Source organism: Symphalangus syndactylus, chromosome 6 (assembly GCF_028878055.3).
Source record: "Symphalangus syndactylus isolate Jambi chromosome 6, NHGRI_mSymSyn1-v2.1_pri, whole genome shotgun sequence".
NCBI classification, from domain to species: Eukaryota; Metazoa; Chordata; class Mammalia; order Primates; family Hylobatidae; genus Symphalangus; species Symphalangus syndactylus.
The window spans coordinates 104,674,137-104,697,954 of NC_072428.2; the positions used below are offsets into that span (position 1 = coordinate 104,674,137).

General features: G+C 33.2%; 1 protein-coding gene across 1 annotated transcript in view; it reads left to right on the forward strand.

The window, feature by feature from the left end:
• The window catches only part of FOXP2 (forkhead box P2), a 605,419-nt gene that overhangs the window by 428,892 nt on the left and 152,709 nt on the right, over window positions 1-23,818 (forward strand). Inside the window, exon 5 of the mRNA XM_063642138.1 lies at window positions 16,736-16,825. Within this exon, the coding sequence (XP_063498208.1) occupies window positions 16,736-16,825 (90 nt within the window). The remainder of the gene's footprint in view (window positions 1-16,735; window positions 16,826-23,818) is intronic.

Here is a 23,818-nt window from a genome sequence, read left to right on the forward strand (position 1 = left end):
CCCAGCTGTTGCAGACTTTGTAATGCATTAGTATTGGACTCCAAAATTGAGTTTCTGCCAGAGGATTCTGGCAGTAAGCATCCTCCTATAACAACAGACAAGTGATAGCAGTAGAAATCCCAGGGGACTTCACAATAGCATGTCTTAGGATTCAGTGTAATGGCTTAACTTCAACGTAAAGATGATCAGAATAAGTATAGCTTATTGTTCCACTCTGGTGAGTAGTCTGTTAGGTGCCAGTTATGTAAATGAAGATAATTACAAGAGAGTGCCAAAATGTGTCCTCCATGAGAAACTATGCAGTTCTTAAATAGGTCATTCTGCAATCATAAGAAGCCTTTGAGGGGGGCAACAAAATCTCCCTTCTATGGAATAGGTTTAATGTCTTCCGAGACGACGGGAGAAAAGGGTCATTTCAAGCAGTGACCATTTGGGATTTCTCCAAGATTACAAAGTATTTTTTTTCCCAGTGTCACGCTCAGAAATAAGGTTTTAATTTCCAATTTTATCCATCTTTTTATAAGCATTCTTTCACATGCTCCCTTTCTGATAACAAACCAAAATGATTAAAGAAGAGAAATATTAAACTGAAATCAAGTTTTATAAAATATGTATGATAAAACAGGTTACATTAAATAGATATTCCTTTGGGCTGTAGCTTTATGTATTAAAAAAGTGAAGTCACTTTTTGGAAGAAACTTTAGCGTACTGTTTATCACAGGATAAGTTACCTAGGTACTTATCAATCCTATGGGTAATTTGATTTTTAGTAGCTTTGTCTCTTACCTTACATAAAAATTGCTTCCGTAAAACAATGACATTATTTTTCATGCTTCAAAATATAGTCATCCTTTTAAATCACTATCCACATGGAATCCCTCCCATCCCCTTGGAATTTTCATATTTTTTAATGAAGTGTTCTTCCTCACAGTATTTTGATCTACCATATTTTGAATAACTAGTTTTAAAGATAGAGCATGACCAATGTAGTTTAGTGATCTATGTCATATAGTATGTAACATAATGAAAAAACAAAAAGACTTAAAAGCAACACTATCAGGTAATTTTTTGCAAACTCAGAAGAGGGAACATTGCCTATTTGTCTACATTTTTATCTCTAGTATCTAACAAAAAGTTACATTAATAAATATTAATTTGATAGACAATAAAGAAGTTAGAAAATAAATATTAGTTAAATGAATGAGTGAAATATCTGGTACAATGGCCCATTCAATTCACTAATTCTAAGTGAAAATACAAACATAGGTAGGTAGGTAGGTAGGTAGATAGATAGACAGATATTAGATATGTTTTTTAAAACATCAATTTCTAATAAAGGAGGCAAAGCAAGGTAAAATATTTTTGCCTGTTAGTTTAGAAAATACTAAAAAAGAATGATAATGTATACTATGGAGTATGGTGGAATGGGCATTCCCATACAGTGAGGTGGGATTGCAAATGATTATAATCATTCTGAAAAGGCATTACAATAATGTGTATCAAAATCTAATATCTGACTATGATTTGACCCAACAATTAAACTTTTGGGAGATAATTACAAGGCTGTCTTATAAGGAAGTTCATTGCAATATTATTTAAAATTACAAAAATGGGAAAAGTCTAAATATCTATCAGAAGAGGATTATATTAAAGAAAATTGAGCTTTCTAAAAACTGGAAATAATGGTGTGCTTTGGTGAATTTGAAATTTGTTTCTATTTTTATTGCAAAAGAACTGTATGGTATTTGCCTAAATAAGCGACTATTTTACATAGAGTACTAAAGATAGATGTACATGGATATTAGTAAATATTTAAAAGATTTTAATAGAATTCTAATTTCATGGATAATTGAATCTGAAAAAGCATGAACACTACTTGGATTTTTATGTAAATAAATTCGTAAACTGAATAATAAAATACCCATTATGTGTAGATCCTTTTTCTAGACCCATGCTTAAAAAGGAGATTAGAGTGAGACCCCAACTCTACCAAAAACAATCAAACGAAACAACTGGGTATGGTAGCATGCCTCTAGTCCTAGCTATTCAAGAGCCTGAAGCAGGAGGCTTGCATGAGCCCAGGAGTTCTAGGTTACAGTGGACTCCGAGTCTACCACTCTACTCCAGCCTGGGCAAAACAGCAAGACACTGTCTCAAAAAAAAAAAAAAAAAAAAAGGGTGAGGGTGCAGTTTAGAGAATGATTTCTGTTTATACTTAAACAATCTGCCTAAAATAATTGAAGGATTCTAACTGGAGACAGTGAGATAACGCTTTTCTGACAACCAATAGTAATTTTTTGGATCTTCACTTAAAAAATTAATGAAAGACATAAAGAATATATTGTGGTAAAGTCATGGGTAAAAATATTTTAATTTAACTTGATAAAGGAAAAGAAATCTTACGCTAATTTCAGTGTTATTTTAGATCACTGGTTGGTCCTCTAGGGTCATTAGTGTAAAGGTCTGTAAAGGAGCTACTGTGTGCAAGGCAGTGTCATGGTTCCTGGAGGGAATGCTACTTTCTTTACTTAGTGTACAATCTGCATCTGAGATATCTGGAACCAGCTAAAATATGCATGCATTTTACAAGTTTAAAAATATCTAAAGAAACATACTTTTCAATTAAATGTCTTTTAAATGACTAGGTGCCAGCTACTATGCTGTGCATTCTTGGGGTTATCAAAGATGACTTAGAAATATTTCCAGCCCTTAGAAAGTTTACAATAGTAGATGTTAAGGGAGATTGAATGTATTCTCCTAAGAAATAAGATTTCTTAGGTTAGGTGAGTTAGGTTCTTCAATAGAAATGCTTCTTGTGCTAATAATGCAAAATGAAGAGGTTTGCTTCCTGGTTTGGGATTTTTTATGTGTCTTCAACAAGTGGGCCACTGACAAAAGCTTGTTAAAAGAAGCCTTCCTTGGTCTTCCTATCTACTGGCTCTTAAACTGCTGATAGCTACCAACAGGCAACCATTTTCTAAGTGGATATTTGTACATTTTTATTTATATACATATTTTCTACAAATCATATTGTAGATAATTCAATATAAGAAATAATTTTGAAATCAGAAATATATTTTAACCTCTTTGATAGAGTTAAAATTTTAAAACTCAGAACACTTGGCAAGATTGTTAGGGCTTAAGCCCAAAGGACACCATAAAAATTACATGGATGTAGTTACAAAAATATTAAGGAATGATTATTTTCACCATTAGTTTGTATCTTATTTTATTGAAAAGAACACTTGTATCACATTATAATGTTAATAACTCTAATTTACCACATAATATGCTAAAGATAATCTAACCTAAATTTGTTAATGGCTAGAATAGAAAACAGATTTCTCCCTAAGGTTAGTTTGCCCAAGATCTGTAAAATGTATCTTTGTGAATTGGCTTCAAAATGTTACACAGGCATATATATGCTTCATACCTTACAAACATAAATTTCAAAAATTTTATTTTTATAAAAATAAAAATAAATTATATGATCTAAATATAAAGGCATTTTTTCTTTCACTGATTTAATAATATTTTTAAATTATTACAATATTTCATCAGCAATTGGTTCTTTATGGCTAACATTTCTTATCTTCAATGAGCTTTGTGTTTCACAATTTACATTACCCTGTAAAATTTGTAAATTGTAAACTGGGAAGAAGGAATTTATTCAGAGATCGTCAATGATAGAGATGAGATCATACAGAAACTCAGAATGGTGCTGGGATTAGAACTTGAATTTTCCGATGCCTCCTCGGCATCTCTGTCATTTTGTTTCTAAGAATATTCTAATTTTAGCTTTAGGGTCTCTCTTTTAGAGGTTCTGAGCTCACTGTGTCTCCACCTGCACTAACCAAGGCCTCTCTCTTCTCACATGGTTTTGCCCTCACCATCCCTTTCCTCACCTGGATCCTGCCTCTGTGACATATGTAGAGGCTTTCTGCCTCAAGCCTCTTTCCTGTAGATCTGCGGCAGCATTTCCTTGCCTTGGTACCATGCAGAGTCATAATCTTTGCCTTGGGGTTTTTGGCTACTGAACCTCATCATTTCTGAAAGGAAGGTGAATAGAGAACAGAAGTTTTGCTTTTTTCTCATCTGTGCCTCCAATTGCAGAAAGCTAGAATGTGAATTCTGAAACTTTTCCTCTGCTTTTCTTCAACTGTCTTTTTGCAAAAACATGTGCACTCCCTCTTCCTTTGGAGTGGTCCACCTCATCCTTTTGCTGTCCATTAATAACCTCATGAGCATTCCTTCTCACAGAAAAGCAGCCTAAGCCCACAAGTCCCTCTCCTAGCTAACCTGTTGAATATAGATAAGATGGCTTTATTACTCTTGTGAGGACTAAAAAACATTTCCACTGATGAAATGAATAGTATATTTATGTTTAAGTGAGTAACTTGGTGTGAACAGTCTTGTTACCTTGGCTACATATTCTGAAATGCTTACTTTTTCTAACTAGAGTTGTCAGGTTTAGCAAGTAAAATAGAAATAAATTCAAATTTAACTGGGAATCTTCTATTTTATCTGGCAACTCTACTTTTAACTTCATCAGAAAATAGTACATATTGTTTAATGCTTTATTTATAAATGATAATGTTTTGTATTTGGTATGGCAGAAGAAGATTATTATTAAAAATTTTTCATCTTAATATTGGCCTTTTTTCTGTAATGAACATCCTAAATCTAGTGCTTAATAACTTCAGAGACACTTTTTTAAGGGGAGTAAAATTCGTTTAGAATATAAGCTTGTATGTCTTATTTATCTTCATAAAAAATAAAGAAAAAGAAAAAATTTGCTTGGAATTATTTATGTTGTTCTAGTTGGCATAACTAGCAATGCTGTTAATAACTCAGAATTTGTTTTGTTCTCTTTATACCCTGAACAGCTCTTTATCTGAGTCTTTTACTGTTTAAAAGTCCCTTCAGTTATATAATTTTCCTGACTACCCCTTGTAGAAAGACAATGAGCTTCAGAGTCAGCCAGATAGTTGTTCAGATCTCTTATGCCACTCCAAGGCTCTGGTGAAAAAGCTTGGACATATAACCTAACTACGCTGAGTCTCAGTTTATACATCTGTGATAAAAAGAGGGTGTTTTGAGGATTAAATTTAGAATTATAACTGGCATATCATGAGCACTTAATCATTAATTTTCCTTTTCTTTTTACTTTACTTCCTTTGTTTTTACTGAACCCTTATAGTCATTTTTTATAATACCTTTTAATGGCTTACAGCACATTTCTACATTGCAACGTAATTAAATTGAATATATTTTACCTTTCCTACCATACTAAAAGATTCTTTTGTGCAAGTGATCCCATAGCATTGGGTGTATTGTATATGTGCATATTCATTTAGATGTGGTGATATGGGATGGGAGAGTAGGGATTGTATCTCACAAATACATTCATGAAATTATGTATCCCTCCCCTTAAAGTCCTAGAGGAGATTAAAATACAACTTTTCAAAATATCATAGAACATGACTCTATTAAGATACTCTTTCTATCCAATGGGACATTATCTAACTTGGACAGATTGCAGAACTAAATGCATATTGAGGTAAACTTTCAGGATTTACAGTATGCTAGACCCATTAGTTAAAATGTACATACCTTTTTGGCAAACCCACTAAAGCTGGTAATCAGGAGTTAGTTTCAAATGACTAGTATTATATATTTCCAAGCATCATATACCTAGAAGAACTGATACCCACTGGAGGAGCCCAAATTCAAAAGTCTTCGCCTGGAATAATACTACCTTATACTTTAGCTTTTAAAATACTTTTAAGTACATTATCCTCTCTGGCTTCACAAATCACTTACATGTGAAGTTAAGTATTACTAGCTGTATTAAATTAGAGCAGTAGAAAAGTAAGTAGTTCTTCACTTAGTCCTGGAGGCAATATTCCAGAAGAAAATACCAATATATTTATATGTCATCAGTGTATGTAGAAGCACATTTTATATTCTAACAGCAGTTTAAATACCACTTTTTACCCATCAGCTATATTTCTCAGAACAGTGATAGAAAAGCTTCCCTCTCTTGTTTCTCCTGAAATTCCAATCTCTCTCTCATTCTCAAAAGATAACCACACCTCTTTATTTTCTGAATTAGTTGAGACCATCCACTGTGAGCTCTTTCCCTTTCCTACCTCTGCATGTCAAAGTCACCTGTCCTCCCATCTCTTCAGTCTGTCTCCTCGCCATAAGTCTATTGCCTACCTGATGCTGCTCCTAAATTTAGTCCTTTCCCATATTCTAGGGACTTGCTCAGTTTTCTTATTAAAACTTATGTTTTTTGGCCAGGTGTGGTGGCCCATGCCTGTAATCCCAGCACTTTGGGAGGCCGAGATGGGCAGATCACCTGAGGTCAGGAGTTTCAGACCAGCCTGAGCAATGTGGTGAAATCTGTCTCTACTAAAAATACAAAAATTATCTGGGCATGGTAGCAGGCACCTCTAATCACAGCTACTTGGGAGGCTGAGGCAGGAGAATCGCTTGAACCTGGGAGACAGAGGTTGCAGTGAGCCAAGATCGTACCATTGCACTCCAGCCTGGATAACAAGAGTGAAATTTCGTCTCAAAAACAAACAAAAACATTTTTAAAAATATTTATTAAGCTCATTATTATGTTTCTTTATTAAAAAAAAAAAAAAAAAAAAAAAAACGGGCCGGGCACGGTGGCTCACACCTCTGTAATCCCAGAACTTTGGGAGGCTGAGACCGGTGGATCACGAGGTCAGGAATTCGAGATCAGCCTGGCCAACATGGTGAAACTACGTCTCTACTAAAAATACAAAAATTAGCTGGGCGTGGAGGCACGCACCTGTAATCCCAGATACTCGGGAGGCTGAGGCAGGAGAATCACTTGAACCCAGGAGGCGGAGGTTGCAGTGAGCTGAGATGTGCCATTGCACTCCAGTCTGGGTGACAGGGTGAGACTCCGTCTCAAAAAAAAAAAAAAAAAAAAAAACCACAACAAACAGAACTCCTCAAACTGCAACTCTCTTTTATTTTAGTCTTCACAGAACTAATCAAAACAATTGTTTGCACTCATGGCTATGGTTTTCCCCATTAATTCCCTAGTAACTCCCTACAAACTACTTCTACTTCAGTACTCTATAGGAAATGATATCTGATAGGTCACATACAAATCATCAGATCAGCATGAACTTTTCATCATATCTTGGCCTTTTTGAGTTTTTGATGTTTGAAGATAGTATCATTCATCCTGTCCTCTCACAATTTTTTTATTTTTATTTATTTTTTTTATATTTTATTTTTTTATTATTATTATACTTTAGGTTTTAGGGTACATGTGCACAATGTGCAGATTTGTTACATATGTATCCACGTGCCATATTGGTTTGCTGCACCCATTAACTCGTCATTTAGCATTAGGTATATCTCCTAATGCTGTCCCTCCCCTCTACCCCCAACCCACAACAGTCCCCGGAGTGTGATGTTCCCCTTCCTGTGTCCATGTGTTCTCATTGTTCAATTCCCACCTATGAGTGAGAACATGCGGTGTTTGGTTTTTTGTCCTTGCGATAGTTTACTGAGAATGATGTTTTCCAGTTTCATCCATGTCCCTACAAAGGACATGAACTCATCATTTTTTATGGCTGCATAGTATTCCATGGTGTATATGTGCCACATTTTCTTAATCCAGTCTATCGTTGTTGGACATTTGGGTTGGTTCCAAGTCTTTGCTATTGTGAATAGTGCCGCAATAAACATAGGTGTGCATGTGTCTTTATAGCAGCATGATTTATAGTCCTTTGGGTATATACCCAGTAATGGGATGGCTGGGTCCAATGGTATTTCTAGTTCTAGATCCCTGAGGAATCGCCACACTGACTTCCACAATGGTTGAACTAGTTTACAGTCCCACCAACAGTGTAAAAGTGTTCTATTTCTCCACATCCTCTCCAGCACCTGTTGTTTCCTGACTTTTTAATGATGGCCATTCTAACTGGTGTGAGATGGTATCTCATTGTGGTTTTGATTTGCATTTCTCTGATGGCCAGTGATGATGAGCATTTTTTCATGTGTTTTTTGGCTGCATGAATGTCTTCTTTTGAGAAGTGTCTGTTCATGTCCTTCGCCCACTTTTTGATGGGGTTATTTGTTTTTTTCTTGTAAATTTGTTTGAGTTCATTGTAGATTCTGGATATTAGCCCTTTGTCAGATGAGTAGGTTGCAAAAATTTTCTCCCATTCTTTAGGTTGCCCGTTCACTCTGATGGTAGTTTCTTTTGCTGTGCAGAAGCTCTTTAGTTTAATTAGATCCCATTTGTCAATTTTGGCTTTTGTTGCCATTGCTTTTGGTGGTTTAGACCTAAAGTCCTTGCCCACGCCTATGTCCTGAATGGTATCGCCTAGGCTTTCTTCTAGGGTTTTTATGGTTTTAGGTCTAAATGTAAGTCTTTAATCCATCTGGAATTAATTTTAGTATAAGGTGTAAGGAAGGGATCCATTTTCAGCTTTCTACATATGGCTAGCCAGTTTTCCCAGCACCATTTATTAAATAGGGAATCCTTTCCCCATTTCTTGTTTTTGTCAGGTTTGTCAAAGATCAGATAGTTGTAGATATGCGGCATTATTTCTGAGGGCTCTGTATCACAAAACTTACCCTTTTAGTGTATACAATTCAGGGAGTTTTTAGCATATTCACAAGGTTGTTCAACTATCACCACTGTTTAGTTCCAGAACATTCTCATCACCTTAAAAAGAAACCCCATTCTCATTAGCAGTCACTTTCCATTCTATCTTATGTCTGGGCCCTTGTAACCACTAATCCATTTTTTTTTTTTTTTGTCTCTTTAGGTATGTCTATTCCAGGCATATTATACAAATGGAATGATACAGTATATGATTTTTGTTACTGACTTTTTTATTTAGCATAATGTTTTCAAGCTTTATCCATGTTGTAGCAGGTATCAATACTCCATTCACTTTTATGGACAAATATTCTATTAAATAAATATACCATATTTTATCTATTCATGAGTTGAAGGGAATTTGGTTTGTTTACATCTTTTGCTATTATGCATGATGTTGCTGTGAACAATTATGTACAACTTTTTGTGGGAATGTAAGTTTTTATTTCTCTTGGGTATATATTGTACCTTCGGTGGAATTAATGGATCATATGGTAATTCTTTGTTTAACCTTTTCCAGAAGTCTTTTGGACTTCTATTACTGTGCCCTCCTCACAATTCATTGTCTTCCGTTTCACTATTTCCTCATCTCCTCTCAAGAAAATATTCTGCAGTTTGGGATCTTGACTCTTCCTCTCTCTGTGGTGTCTTTACCAACAATCTAATAAACTCCCTTTGCCTTAATTATTCATCTATGTCTTACTTTTGGGAATCTGTTGTCAGTGGGATCACTCTGATCACCCTCAACCTAGAGTTCTGCATTATATTTACTGTCTGCTAAAGAAATCTTCTCTTGATTATTCTGCCATCAGGCAAGCAGCATAATCTTCTCTACAAAGCCTGTGTTTTATAATCTAATTTCCTCCCTTTTAGTAGTGGCACAGCTGTTCTTTCAGTTTCTTTTGACTTACAATTTTGGAGTCATCATTGACTCTTCCTAGCCTTTACCTCATACCCATTTACTAAGTTGTGCCAGCTCTTCTTTGACAGCACCTCTCATGATTCTTGTTTTGAACTAACATGATTCATGTTATTCTTATCTCTTATTTGGACAGTTGCACATACGTTTTTACAAGTCTCTATACCTCTGTCTTGTCTCACTCTCTTCCTCCCTTATCTATCCTTTACAACATGACTTCAGTATTGTCCTAGGCCAGGCTTATTTTATTGCCAGATTTCAGCAAAATTTGTTCTTACCTGCTATGTAACATCAAGACTATTTGTCATTTATTGTTTAGTTATAACCAATAATTAGCCCCAACCAATCTTCTCATCATGTTTTACTAGTTCCTAGACTAAGCGTATGCTCTATCCAAGATCAATTATTTTCTTTTCACTATATATAATCTCACATCTTCTTTGTTTCTACTTAGCATGGACTTCTGTCATCTCCACAAGTTGATTCTCATGTAACTCCAGCCCAAATATTATATCCTCCATAAAAATTTCAATGAGCTTCTCAACAAAAAATAATTTCTTTTACTTGTGAACTCCTGAAGCATTTTTAAAACATTGTCTATGGCCTTTTGACATTCCACTAGATCTTTCGTATTAAACAATAAGCTTTTGAAGATAGAAACAATGTCATATGACTCCTTCTACCTCCACAAGTGTACAGTGCTTTGTTCTTTGCTGGGTATATGGGTCATAGTCGCAAACATTTTTAAGGACAAATACTTTTATGTATTTTATTCTTCCAAATATTTTCCCAAATACTACTTCTCCTACAGTCTTACTTTTAAGTTGAAGAGCATATGCAGAACAGAGGGTTCAAATAATAGTTTACATTCAGATATTGTAGTATAATTTAGTAGCATGTATTTTTCGGTTAATATCTGATATACTGGTTGAAATCATAGCAATACAGAAGTAATGAGTCTTCAATACATATCCATACAAAAGATGATACTGGTCTCATAATGAAAAAAAAAAAACCCTGCTAAGGTATGTGTAAAACAAAAAGTAAATCCAAAATCTATTTGGGAAAAATAATAAAATGTTTTATAGCACAAAGATAAATAATCAAAAGAATGCACAAAAACTATTACAGTTACTGGAACATGTCCCATGATAAAGAGAAGTTGTAAGAGCATTAATTTTAGTAAAATCAGTCCTAATTTATCTTTACCTTTCATTCCTTAGAATTTTAAAGTTGGACAGAATTCCTTAATATGTATTTAAAATTATTGTAGGTAATATTAGGATATTACATTAGCAATTTATTACCATTAACAATAGAATAGTGAAGAACATAGAGCTAGGAATATCAGGCTACTTGGTGTACTGCACCTTGTAGAATGCTGACTCTGAGGAAGAGAATGTGTTCTCCCTATTAAACTCATTCTACATCTGACAGAAACAAAACCTGTTTGTTTTGTACTGTTAACTCACAGGCTTATTTCTTAGAATTTCTGAGGTTATCTGGGGGTTTGGAGCCCTAATGGAATATACTGAATATTGGGTTTGGACTTGAACCTTGAAGAATTTATTCTCACTTCTGAGGATGACTTGAGGATCCATTCCATCACACATTCAATACCCTGATTGTCTCTCCTTTGGCTCTACATCATAAGATTTTTGATTGGTAAATAGGATGCTTTGCAAGTAATTACTCTTATTAAAGTACTCTTATTATAGTATAGTATAATTTTATAATTATTATACAATAAGTAGTCTTAGTATCTCAATTTGGCCTCCATAGTGATGTACAGTATAAATATAATATATCCACACATTAATTTTCTAACTTTATGTAACATATACTGTAAAAATATCATTTAAAAAATATTCTTTAATAATTAGCTTTTTAAACAAACAGACTAATTATGTATCAGGCATGAAAAAATAAAAGGTCAATAGCTACAGATGCATAATTTGACTCTGATAGATTGCTATTTGAAAATAGGTTATGCCAATTAGATGATTAATTTTCTTCTATTAAATAACATTATGAGACTTCAGATTACATTTATCAGTATATTCTCTTTAGTGGGAACATAATATGAAGAAAGGCCAAACAGAATACGAATTTATATCTTTTCTGGAAGGATCTGAATATACTTTTTATCAACCACACTTGGGAAAATAATTAGAAAATTAAACTCTGTTTGAAAACTTATTTTATGTTTCGTATTCAAAGTAACATGTTGAAGACACAATGTGTTAAAGGTTAAACTATATGAATATGAGGAGCAAAAATCTGGATGTCCTGCTGGCAATTTTTTTTTGGTTCTGGTTATCTGCAAAGTATACACCCCTTGTCAGTATAACTAGGGAGTGACTGTGTAAACATTCTTGTTTCGCCTGGTCCACATAATCGTTTCTTGTATCGTATTTCTTCTGACCTCGCTATCTGAAACCAATTACAGGAGATCCATTTGGGCTGCATCTATTTTCATAAGAAGCCTAGGCAACAGTGTTTTTCTCAGAGATGAATATCAACATCAAATATGCTTCTGAGTGCTTTGTTATTTATGTTTCAGAGAGATTTTGTAGCCTTCAGCTCTCAAGAATGTGTCACGCTGTGCTGTTTATACATTGAAGATATTAATGGGCGTAGATGTGATTTTTCATTTTAATGTCTCAAATGCAACAGGCTGATAGGTTAAGCATTCCTATTTTTATGGGGAGATATATGACTGATGTCTGTTTTTTCCCCAAATATACATATATTTACTTTGAAAAAAATGTTATTTATAAACCTTAGCATACTCAACATTTTTTTTGTTTTACTGGGTATTTCTAAACTATTCTCAAATAATTTTATATTTGGTGAAAGTTTTCAGTGTTCTTCAGTGGAGAAAAGTATTTATCTGACAGGTTACAAAGCATTTTCATCCTTAGTTAATTATCACCATGACCTACTCATTAGAATTATTCTGTGAGGTTCATAACTATCATAAAATTACTATTAGTGAAGAAGTATGCTTGAACTTTGCTTTTCTTACAAAAATTTAGTTAAAATTGCACAGTAAGAGTTAGGAATGATGTTTTCAGTAAGTATTTTAGAGGAAAAATGCACTCAATTATGAAAAATGTGCATTCCCACATCTCTGCAGCCTAACAAAATGTTTACGTTTAATCTCTTATAAAGATTATTTCTTTTTTCAAATTTTTTAATTTAACCTGATTTCAAATTTTAAGATGTCTTATCTTAATTTTCTTTAGGTTTCCTAAAATAGGATAACTTCATTAAGTAATGTGCACCCCTAATTAAAAACAAATGTGTTTTTGGAAACTAGATATGGTTTGGCTGCCTTCGAAATCTCTTTCTTGTTTCTGATACATTGGAAACAGACTCAATCATTGTGAAAGGAAATTTTGTAAACAACTTTTGCTTTTGTTCTAAATTAATTTTTGTGGGGGAGGGTGACCATCTAAATGACTAGATGGCTCAGAGAACTTTATGAATGGCCCTGAATTTCATCTTTTGTTTGTATTGATAGAAGTGGCAAGTGATTTTTAAATTAATATTTTGTGTCATTTGACACCTAACATTTTATAATAATGGAAGTGTTTTATCTAATAATCTTTCATTTTTTGAGTAGCTATAATAATAAATTGCAAAGATGAACTAAATGTCTCTGAGCAATTGTTTATTGAAATTCAGTCCTAAAGTGTTATCCAGAATACTGGAAATAAAAATGTCATATGATGCATGCAGTGAGAATGCAAACTGCCAGAGCTTTCTGCTTATGAGTTTTAAATCATTCCTGATCGCCTAGAATTGTTTTTTGTTCTCCCACCTCTTATGTTTACTATAGCAGTTTCTACTATACCAAAAGAATGTTGAAATAGGAAAGAAGTTATTTTTTCTAAGAGCTTGTATTAAAAGATGATCCTCAGCTATTTTGGAGATAATGCATATGAAAACCAAAATACTTTAAAAGTAAAAGCATTTTTTTTTTTTTTTTTTTTTTTTTTTTTGAGGTGGAGTCTCGCTCTGTCGCCCAGGCTGGAGTGCAGTGGCACAGTCGCGGCTCACTGCAAGCTCCGCCTCCCGGGTTCACGCCATTCTCCTGCCTCAGCCTCTCCGAGTAGCTGGGACTACAGGCGCCCGCCACCAGGCCCGGCTAATTTTTTTTGTATTTTTAGTAGAGACGGGGTTTCACCGTGGTCTCACCGTGGTCTCGATCTCCTGACCTCGTGATCCGCCAGCCTCGGCCTCCAAAAGTGCTGGGATTACAAGCGTGAGCCACCGCGCCCGGCCAGTAAAAGCATTTTTTTAGCCAGCTATCTTGTGATATTTCATTACTATTATTACTCCTTTACTAACAGTGTAGGTGTATGCTTTTGACTAGTGATACTTTGATGAGCAAAACTTGTAATACATTTAATTTTCTAGTGTTTGTCTACAGACGTTACGTAGCATTGACATATTCCATTGATTACACGGGTTATGTTGAATGAATGTAACGCAGGATGGTAAAATGGATGGGGTCCTAAGCTTGGGAGAGAAGAGCCAGAGTCTTTGACCAGGCTCTGCTACCGCTTTGTGACTTCAATCAACTTATCCTAGTATTGATTCTTCAGTTACTTGTTTGAGAAATGTAGCCTAGACAGTTTCTAAGGCCTTGTCCAGCTCTAGAATTTTGCAGTTCTATAGTAATAATTGATCAGATACTCAGGATGTTACAAAAGTTTAGAGTTCTATCAATCAGGCATCAGGGAAGTATTAATATATAATGAAATCCAGTTTAAGAATGATGGGGGCAGTAGCCATTAAAACAGTATCTATTCTGTGATAGTTGTTCTATTCATTTACAGATTCAAAACAAAAAAGTTATATTGTTGTTTCCCATGTAAATTCTGAAAACTGAATATGCTCTCTTTACTGGTGAAGAATAATTCATTATAATGTCATATATTCTCCTTTACTAGAATCTTACTCGTTGCCTACTAATGATTCCTTTGACAGAACAGAAACAATATGGCACACTGGAATACACTCAGGCCTGGAAGCCGGGAGACCTTGAACAAAGCATTCATAAATTGCTTTGTGATCTTGAACAAAGCAACTGACTATTCTAGGTTTCATTTTTCTTATTTGCTAGAATAAAGAGGTCAAATTAGATGATTTTCAAGATTTCTTTTAGTCCTTGTCATTCATGATTCTAAGATCCTAAACAGTGTTCAATAAATTTTTTGAGAATAATAGATAACTACATAATTTAATATAAATTAAGGCAACAGGTAGACAAAATAAACTCATCAACTCGAAAAGAAAAAAAACTACATGAAAACAATTAGGCATTAACTGGAAAAATAATTGAATGCATTTTTTATTTTGAGAATTTCAGAGACACAGCCTAGGACAGCTATTGTAATTTCCATTTGGAAAAATATCATTTGTAGTCACTTTATAAGTGACAATTAAAAGAGGAAAGATATATTATTCAGAATATTGAATAAAAAGTTTCAAATAGTGAGCCTTGTGATAATAAAGTAATTACGGATTTTCTTTGTTTATATTTTCAAACTGGACTCTGTAATAAATAGCCTGAGTTCACTGGAATGTGCTATCCTTAGAAATATTTAGGTTAATTTGTAATTACTTGAAAAGTTAAAAAACATCAACAAAGATGATTATCATGAGTGAGTGTGTCTCCAAATGTAAAAAGTGTGCTTTACAAACTATGCCAGATCCTGCTATGGGAAGACAAATCAATGTTGTTAGGAGATGGTGCTAGTGCATTCAGTTTGTTTACTTTGGTTTCTATGTCTGCCTGCCTTCTCAGAAAACTTGCTTGGAGCCAGACTGTAGCAGCCCTCTCTGTCTTTTCATAATTGATCAGGGGATGACTGCCTTCCCTGAGGGTTAAGACGTGGCAACTTTTTCTGTTTGCTCAGCATCTCAATGCAGTAGTTCAAACATTGTTCACACCAGCTGGCAGTGTAATGCCATATGCACATCTTGTCAAAGCAACTGTTGTCATGGATACTAGAAACTCTCTTAAAAACCAGATCATTGATTACAATCAAAATTGTACTTTTTATCAGCTGAAATTCTTAATTATTATAGAAGAATATTAATCCAATAATGTTTTCTCATTGTGAAAAATTTATCTTGTATTCAAAAACAGTAAATAACATAGTAGGCCAATGATTTAGTTTAGTTTTATGTGTTGAAAAATTTCATCATTAGTGTTCATTGAACTCAGTTGTTGAGAGAGAAAATGAATTTTTTAAGAGACTCTTAAAAGTTTTTGTTAATTAGTGTATACTCCTACCTTTAGAAGAATTTACTATGCATTTTGGTCTATGGCACTAGCATTTATATGTTAAGTTTATATAGTACATTTACTGAACTGTTCCTCCTCCAGTAAATGAAATGCTTACATTAATTTCTTATGTTAAGTTTTATTTTCCTAAGTGGGAAAGAAAACATAAAAATAAATGAAAACATCTTCTATTTTGATTGGTATTCTGTCACACATAGAAACAAACCTGATTGGTTGAGTGGTAATTTCTTTGTTCTCTGATTTTGCTAAGAATGCAAATGAAAACCACTCAATTTTATTTGGCATTAAAACTGCACTTTATTTTGTCAAAGGAGAAGTTTCCCCTTGAATTGTAAGTACAAAAAAAGTGTTTTTAATCTTTAGTGAAAATCCTTATTAATTCACTTTCAAGATAATCTGATGTTGATTTGTCAAATTTAATTACAGCTTCCGGTAACACTTGAAGTCTACTGCTTTTGCCTCAAAATTGTAATATGAAAATGCAAATTGAATGATAATTTAAAAGGGAGTGGGCATTTTAGTTGAACACTCAAAGACAAGTTCCTTGTGGAAATGAGGTTATTGATGCAGTTTATGATTTTTATCCTCTTTAAGCACTTTAAACAAATTAACTTTATTTCCTGTAGGATTGCATGTTTCTCTGTGATTTTGAGTAAAGTTATATATGTGTGTTTGGCAATTTTTTTCATATTAGAAGATAAACAACAATGATTCTCTCTAGAAAGGAATATGGGAGTTCTTGTACATTGAAGCCTTTTACTATTAACCAAGAGATAATTGATAACTTAACTTTCAACAAAATATTTAGATATGGTTTCATTTTTACTTCTAGGCTCTCCAGGCAGCAAGACAACTTCTTTTACAGCAGCAAACAAGTGGATTGAAATCTCCTAAGAGCAGTGATAAACAGAGACCACTGCAGGTTAGTAAAGCACTCCTGTCCTTGGGGTCTTATTTTAAAAGATGTTCATACTGATAACAGATGTGCAGACCCAGTTGTATATATACAGGAAATTATTACATTTGTATATGTAGGTAATTTTAATTCATAAAAAGAATTCATTTTATCTTCTTAAAAGAGAAAAAAATAATATTCTATTGACATACATTTTAAAAGTTTACAAGGTAACTCCTTGCAAAAAATACATAGGAACCACATTTGGTATACATAGGCATAAAGAATTTTGCATAAAACCCCCGTGTGGGATTTTATTCATACATGGGTTGAAATGTAAAATTTTTTTCTTAAAAGCAAAGTTATAGTAAAATGGTGTGGAAGGAAACAAAGAAGTCTTAGACAACCCTTCCGCAGTTGTATCCAAGTGACAAATGCAGAAAACCTCGAGGATTGCCAAAAAAACTGTTTGAGTTTGCCAAGGAGTTATTGCTGTTGCTACAGTTATAAAGACACATTCTGGAGTTTGTTGTCCTTACTCACTGTGTTTGTCCTGTGAAACTGATAGTATGTATGTCTTTTAAAGTAACTTTTGTTACATAATATAATCCTTGTTTTATGCAGCCTTCTTAACCAAAATACGTGGGACATTTTCTTGGGGGGAGAAAACCTTTTTAAGGTATATTGGTATATTTTTTGACTGTTTGGAAGGTAAATTCTGGAATTGCATAAAACATCTCTCAAAGTGTTCACCAGCTCTGTTGAAAGATAAATAATGCTTTTTCCTGAATCATATGTTATATACATGTCTAATAAGGCAAATTTAGCTTTTTTAACATCTCTTGTGGCTTTATTTAACCAAAAAAAAAAAAAAAAAAAAAAACAATTTTTTATGGCCCAGCTGTCTGTTTTTATTTTCAGGTGTACTTACAGATGTTAGTAACTAAGTCTTACATGATGGCCTTCTGGAGCTTAGTTTGTATAAGAGAGAATTATAAGCTACTGATGTATACAATCCAAAAATTAGTTGTTACCTAAAAACTAGATAAAATGTATGGTCCCTAAACAAATTTGAGATAAGAGTAGATTTTCCTGGGAACAAAGTCATCTGTGGAGGGTGGATGAGAAGAAGAGGGACTTGGGGATAAGGGATGTTTCAACAGAGTGCAGATGTCTGCCATGACTGGAAATGAAAGTTTTATTTAATCACCGAGTTTAAGATTCTTTTCAGTTTTTTTTTCTCTTTTAAAAGCAACTTCATATTCCTTTGTTTTAACTAATGAATAATTCTGTGTCACTTTCCTCACCATCATATTCTTCTCCAATTTATAATGGGAGCGTAGGTGTAGTATTTCCATGGAGTTATCTGATTCCATGAGAGTCTCTTCATGCATTTACATGACAGAGAAAAATTTACATAGAAGTCACAGAAGATAGCAAATGAAATGTTTATCCTCACTATGGCTTCAGAGTGGGAATTTTGCTTTATTGTTGGAATAGCAAAGCAGAATTAGATGCTGGCAACATAAGCAAAAGATAGGAATGAAGTTACTGTTTTGAGTGTCTAAAAAATACTATATATTTTCCTAATTCTATTTTATCAGATTTCTTGACAAAATAGAGGAATTCACAGTTGCTTCTGCCTCTCCAAAGCTAAGTCCAGTAGAAGTTTCTATATTGCTGGTTACCAGGGTATCTCTGGAAAGAATGGCTGGGCTTTAGTTTTTCTATTTTTTTTTTTTTTGTTGTTGTTGTTGTTGTTGCATTGAAAGGCAAGATTTGATACTTGGACTAAAATATATATACTTTTCCATACAAAATACCCACAATAGAATGTGGGAATATTAATGGCTCTAAAATAAGAAATCAATGCATAAGTAAAATTTTGAGCAGAAGTGTCCAGTTTTGTTATTTTAGCATAAAAGAATGATTAAAGCTATCATAAATGCCTTTTAACAATTGCAGTTGCTGACCATGACTACAAAGACTTTCATTGTGTCACTTGTTTTTCATTTTGTGATGCATATTAATCTGAATATATCTCCATTGTTTAGACCATAAAACTAGCATTTCAGTATTAGTTTGTAATTTTAATGAGATCTCATGCCAAAATATAGGAACGAGAAGTTGGGTTTTATGAATGAGAATTTGGAGATATTGAATGAGACATATTCACCAAAATATACACTGCAATTAATATAATGTGAGCCTTCATTTTTAGTATTTCATAGGACTTGATAAGCTTAGCAACTGGAGACATGCTGGGATTGTATTAAAAATCTAATAAAAGCTTAACAGCATTTGATACTAGCTTACACATCTGTTGTCAAACAGGAATATTAGGTAATGCTTATCCTTGTATCTTCAAATATTATTTAGCATGAGTTGCACTATTTGCCACTTATGTTTTAAAAAAGGGTACAATGTTTTCGTTAAAATTTTCAATAATTTGATATGAAATTAACATTTTAAAATTTTTCTTATATAATTCTCTCAAAATTTAGATCTTTTTCTACTTAACCAAGTGTTTAACCAAACATTCATAATAGAGTTAGTGTATTATCTTTACATTTCAAAAGGATAATTGAAAATATTTCAAAATCTGTAGGTGCAAGGCAAGATATTTGGTATTAATCGATTATGATGGTTCTTAATATGTCAGGCATAACATCTTTAGAGGACCAAAAGAGATACTTTGTATTTTTTATTTTAAAGTATAGTTTTGATAGAGAACTATTTTATAAAGTTTGAAAAAAAATACAGATTTCAAAATCTGTTTTGATGGCTCAAGTCACAAGAACAATATTCAGTTGCTTGTTAACATTCACCTGAATTTCTTTTCTCTGTTAAGAAGTGGTGGCCAGATTTGAAGTGTGACATGGTACAGAGTCTATTTTTAGTAGACTAGTATTTATCTACTATTATTTTTTCATTTACATTTGTTCAGGATTTTGTGCTACAGATGGCATAGATATTAGCATGTCTAATGCAAAATGGAAAGAAGAAAATATCACATCTGACAAGCTTGAGTGCCAATTGTAGTAGTGATTTCACTTTCATGTATAGATATCTGAATATATGTATTTGAAACATGTTTACAAAATCTCATTACATGAAACACCAATTGAATAGGTGCAATCAGCAAGTACATTGATTAATGGCATATTGATGAATAATATATAAAGATTGTGATGCAAATGGGAGCCAATATTAACTTAAGCATTACCAGATGTTTCTGCTTTACATTCTTACTGTGTATCCCAGAAAACATATCCTAATAATAACAGCCAAAGACAGCTTCTCACTTTAATTTGTTTTCTTTATTTAAATCTACTCCTAGCACCTCCTAGACTTGACATATTCATAGTGATCCATAATGAGGAAAGTTAGCCAAAAAGAATAATACTTAATCCTTTCAATTTCATGAAATTAATTTTCAGTTTAGAAAGAGTAAGTTAACACACCACCCCCCACACACACAAATGCCAACATGCACATACACACATGCACACTTCCATAATCTGTAAATTTAAAACAATTTTTGTAAAATACATTTTCAATTTTCTAGCCTATGACAAATCTACTTAATTTAGTTTAGATATGAAAATTGGTCGCATTATTGTTCTTGTTACATTTACAGCCATGAGACAGACTTGTGGTTCTTCAACAGCTGTGCAGAGCAGAGACGTAAATTTAAGGTAAATGCCATTGCTTTGCTATCTTAGATGAATATTAGTTTTTAGCATTGTAATCACTTCCTTCATTGTAGGTTAATATATAATATAAAGTTCTCCTTTCTAATAGGTAATTGAATTCTAAAATTTTTATAATTCTGTCTTAAGAAGTTCAAGAATGGAATAGTAAAAAGCAAAAGAGAATTAAACTTGGGGGTCTTATTCTGGACTCTGCCACAAATAGTTATATAAGTTTGAGGAAGTTACTTAACATCTTTAAAATGAAGATGTTGGGCTAACTGATGAACAAGATCTTAAATTCCATGGTTAAATATTTATTTTGTTTTCATTTTGAAGTAAGTGAGAAAAATCTTAATTTTTCAGGATTGGGTATATCTTGTTGGATATTAGCTTATGAAGTAAGGATTATGTTTTTGTTTGCTTGGTTTTTGTTACCAAACATTTGTTTATTAACATGCCGCATCCAGAAACAGTGCCTTGGAAACAAAGAATTAAATCCCATATGTATGGAAAACCATTGTGCAAATATAATTCTGTATATCTGAGGAAGCTTTGTTTTGTTTAATGCCTTGAAATATTATAAATTGAATTTATGAGAAATGTAAGCTACATAAAAATTATTTAACCAATGTATTTACTTTAATAATCTACATTGAAATATGTTTTGATATAATGCAACTTAACATTATTTTTACTTTACTGTTTCATTCCAAATTGTTAAAAATAACAAAAGCTGACAAAACCAGAAATTCTATAGTAAACTAATTAGCAATACTGAAATTCCATATTCTATGTAAAAAATCCAGAATAAGTTAGAAAAGTTTATAATTTGTAAAATATTCTGGAGGAAAATACTAACTTATATGGGATATAGAATCAGGCATTACAAAATGTATTTTAGGAAATGGTAAAATTTTATTTATGTAGCGATAAAGAATGAAATTGAATATTTATTTTTCAATATTACTTTTAAATATAACGTAGAAGAAGTGGAGAGAAGCTAAACCACATTTTGTTCCAAATAAAAGCAGCATTGTCAGAAAAATTGAGATACAGGTTTAAATAGAGCAATCTATTGTGATGCCAGAAATTTAGAAATAAGTTTTTAAAGATATTCTTTACTATTTATATTTTCTGTGTATTGAAAAATGAGCAGGAGGTCTAATACATTATTTCTTGATCATAAAAAAAAGAATTAATTCAAATACTGTTTGCAAGAACAGACTATGTCTTGTGTGGCTCTTATTTTCCCATTCCAGTGAAGAACATTTCTTAAAAGGCAGCATGAAATAGGCAAATTTAAAAGAATGTTATAGAATACAATGATGATGTTTCTATCCATGACCAGCTGCTCAAGGCTGACACCCTGTGGAGGAGGGTCTGGGACATTGAGCTCATTACTACTGAGCATGCTTGTGTGGAAAACTTACCGTATGATCTACTCATGGCGTATAGAAGAAAGAACCATGTGTTTTAGATCTGAAGCCTGCCCTTGCCATTAGTAGGGCTTTGGATAGAATAACCTGATCTCTTTGGAGCCTGTTTTCTCATCCCTAAAATAGGAATAAAGATACCTAACCTTTCAAGATTGCTCTGAAGACCAAACATTGTATTATGTAAAGTACTTAGCATGAATCCTTGGATAAGGAGTTAATAAATAATTACCATTATGCTAGCCTCCAGGAAATTGATATTTAATTCCAGGTTATGATATATATTCTATATCATAGCATTTGGCCGTAATTTGTTACTATCCCCAGCTATTTCAATGATTTGAAGTATGCCCTTGTTGTAATTGTGTGTTTTAAGGAATACTAGAGTGTTTTCCCCTGCTATAGGCTCCCACCACATATATACTTCACACTCTCCAAACATAAACTTATATTTTAATGTTTATCTTCTCTATTAAACTGTAAGCTATACGACAGCAGGAATCATGAATTCCCTACTCTTCTCTAGTGCCTAGCACAGTGCTTGGTGAATAATAGAGCTCAATAAATAAACTTGTTGAAACAATGAAAAACGAGGAGATTGTGCTGGGTGGAGCAAAGGAGGAGATTTGGAGGAGGAAAAAAAACCATTCATTCATTCAGTATAAATTGAGTGATTATTTATCATGTGTAATATCCTCAAGGACTTATGACTTAGTTGAGGAGATATTCAGAGTTGCGCACAAATAAACACATTATTGGCCACAGTGGATGTGCTGTAGAAATGGGAAAAACAGAAAGAACAATAAGCATTTAAAAAAGAAAACAATTCAGGCTAGAAGTGATCAGGGAAGACTTTGTAGAGAAGGTAGCATGTATGTTGGGCTTAAAGAAAAGGAATTTGGTAGATAAAGGAATTTTTGATGGAGAATTTTTTTAAAGATGTCATCAAAGATGTAGACATAGGAAATTCTGAGATCTGGTTAGGCAAGCGTAAGTAGTTTGTTTTGATCAGCCTGAAGATGTCATACTAATGGAATAATGAATGGGTTGGGGGCTAGAAATACACATCGCTGGTTGTATAGAGCTTAAAACGTCAAGCCAAGAAGTCAGTATTTTATGGGTTGGGTAGAAGGGGCTATTAAAGTTTTTTGATGAGGAAGTGAAATTATCAAAGCAGTGGTCTGTGAAGATAGCAATGGTACATTTGGGGGATATTTTCAGGGAAGGGAATTCTGAGAAACCTGGAATAAGGATAATCCTTTAAAAACTATTTAGATAGGCATGATGATGACTTAAGCTTTAGACATGTTGAGTTTGAGGAGATGGCAAGACAAGGAAGTAGAAATAGCTAGCTTTTAGCAAATTTGAAAGAAAGCTTGACAGAGGGTCAAGACTGAAGAGAAACATTTGGGGAACAAACACAGAAGTGGTAGGTGAATCCATGGTAGTAGAGGAGATTGCTGAAAAAGGTAATTTGAAAAGAGGAGCTCAGTAACATTCATATTTTTTTAGAGCAAGAAGAAAAAGCAGAAGAGACAAGAGGGGACTAAAGCAATCAAATTAGCATTGGATTTATTAAAGAAGGTCAAGAAAAGGGGGAGTTTATAAAATTTAAGGCTTTTCAGCCACATCAAGCAATGTCCACAGGAAGGTGAACATTTTTGCATAAACACTGTTTAGTTGATTGCAACACAGATAATTTTAAATCCCCGTCATTCTTCATCATTCATCAGTAACTCTTAGGATCTGCAGTACTAATGTGATCAATAATGAATAGAGAAAAATCATACTTTAACATGGATGATAAATAGAAAATACGGAATTAATAAATGTACTTTTGCTTCTCAGATTGCAGTGAAAGAAAATGTGTGTTGCATATATAATACTGAACT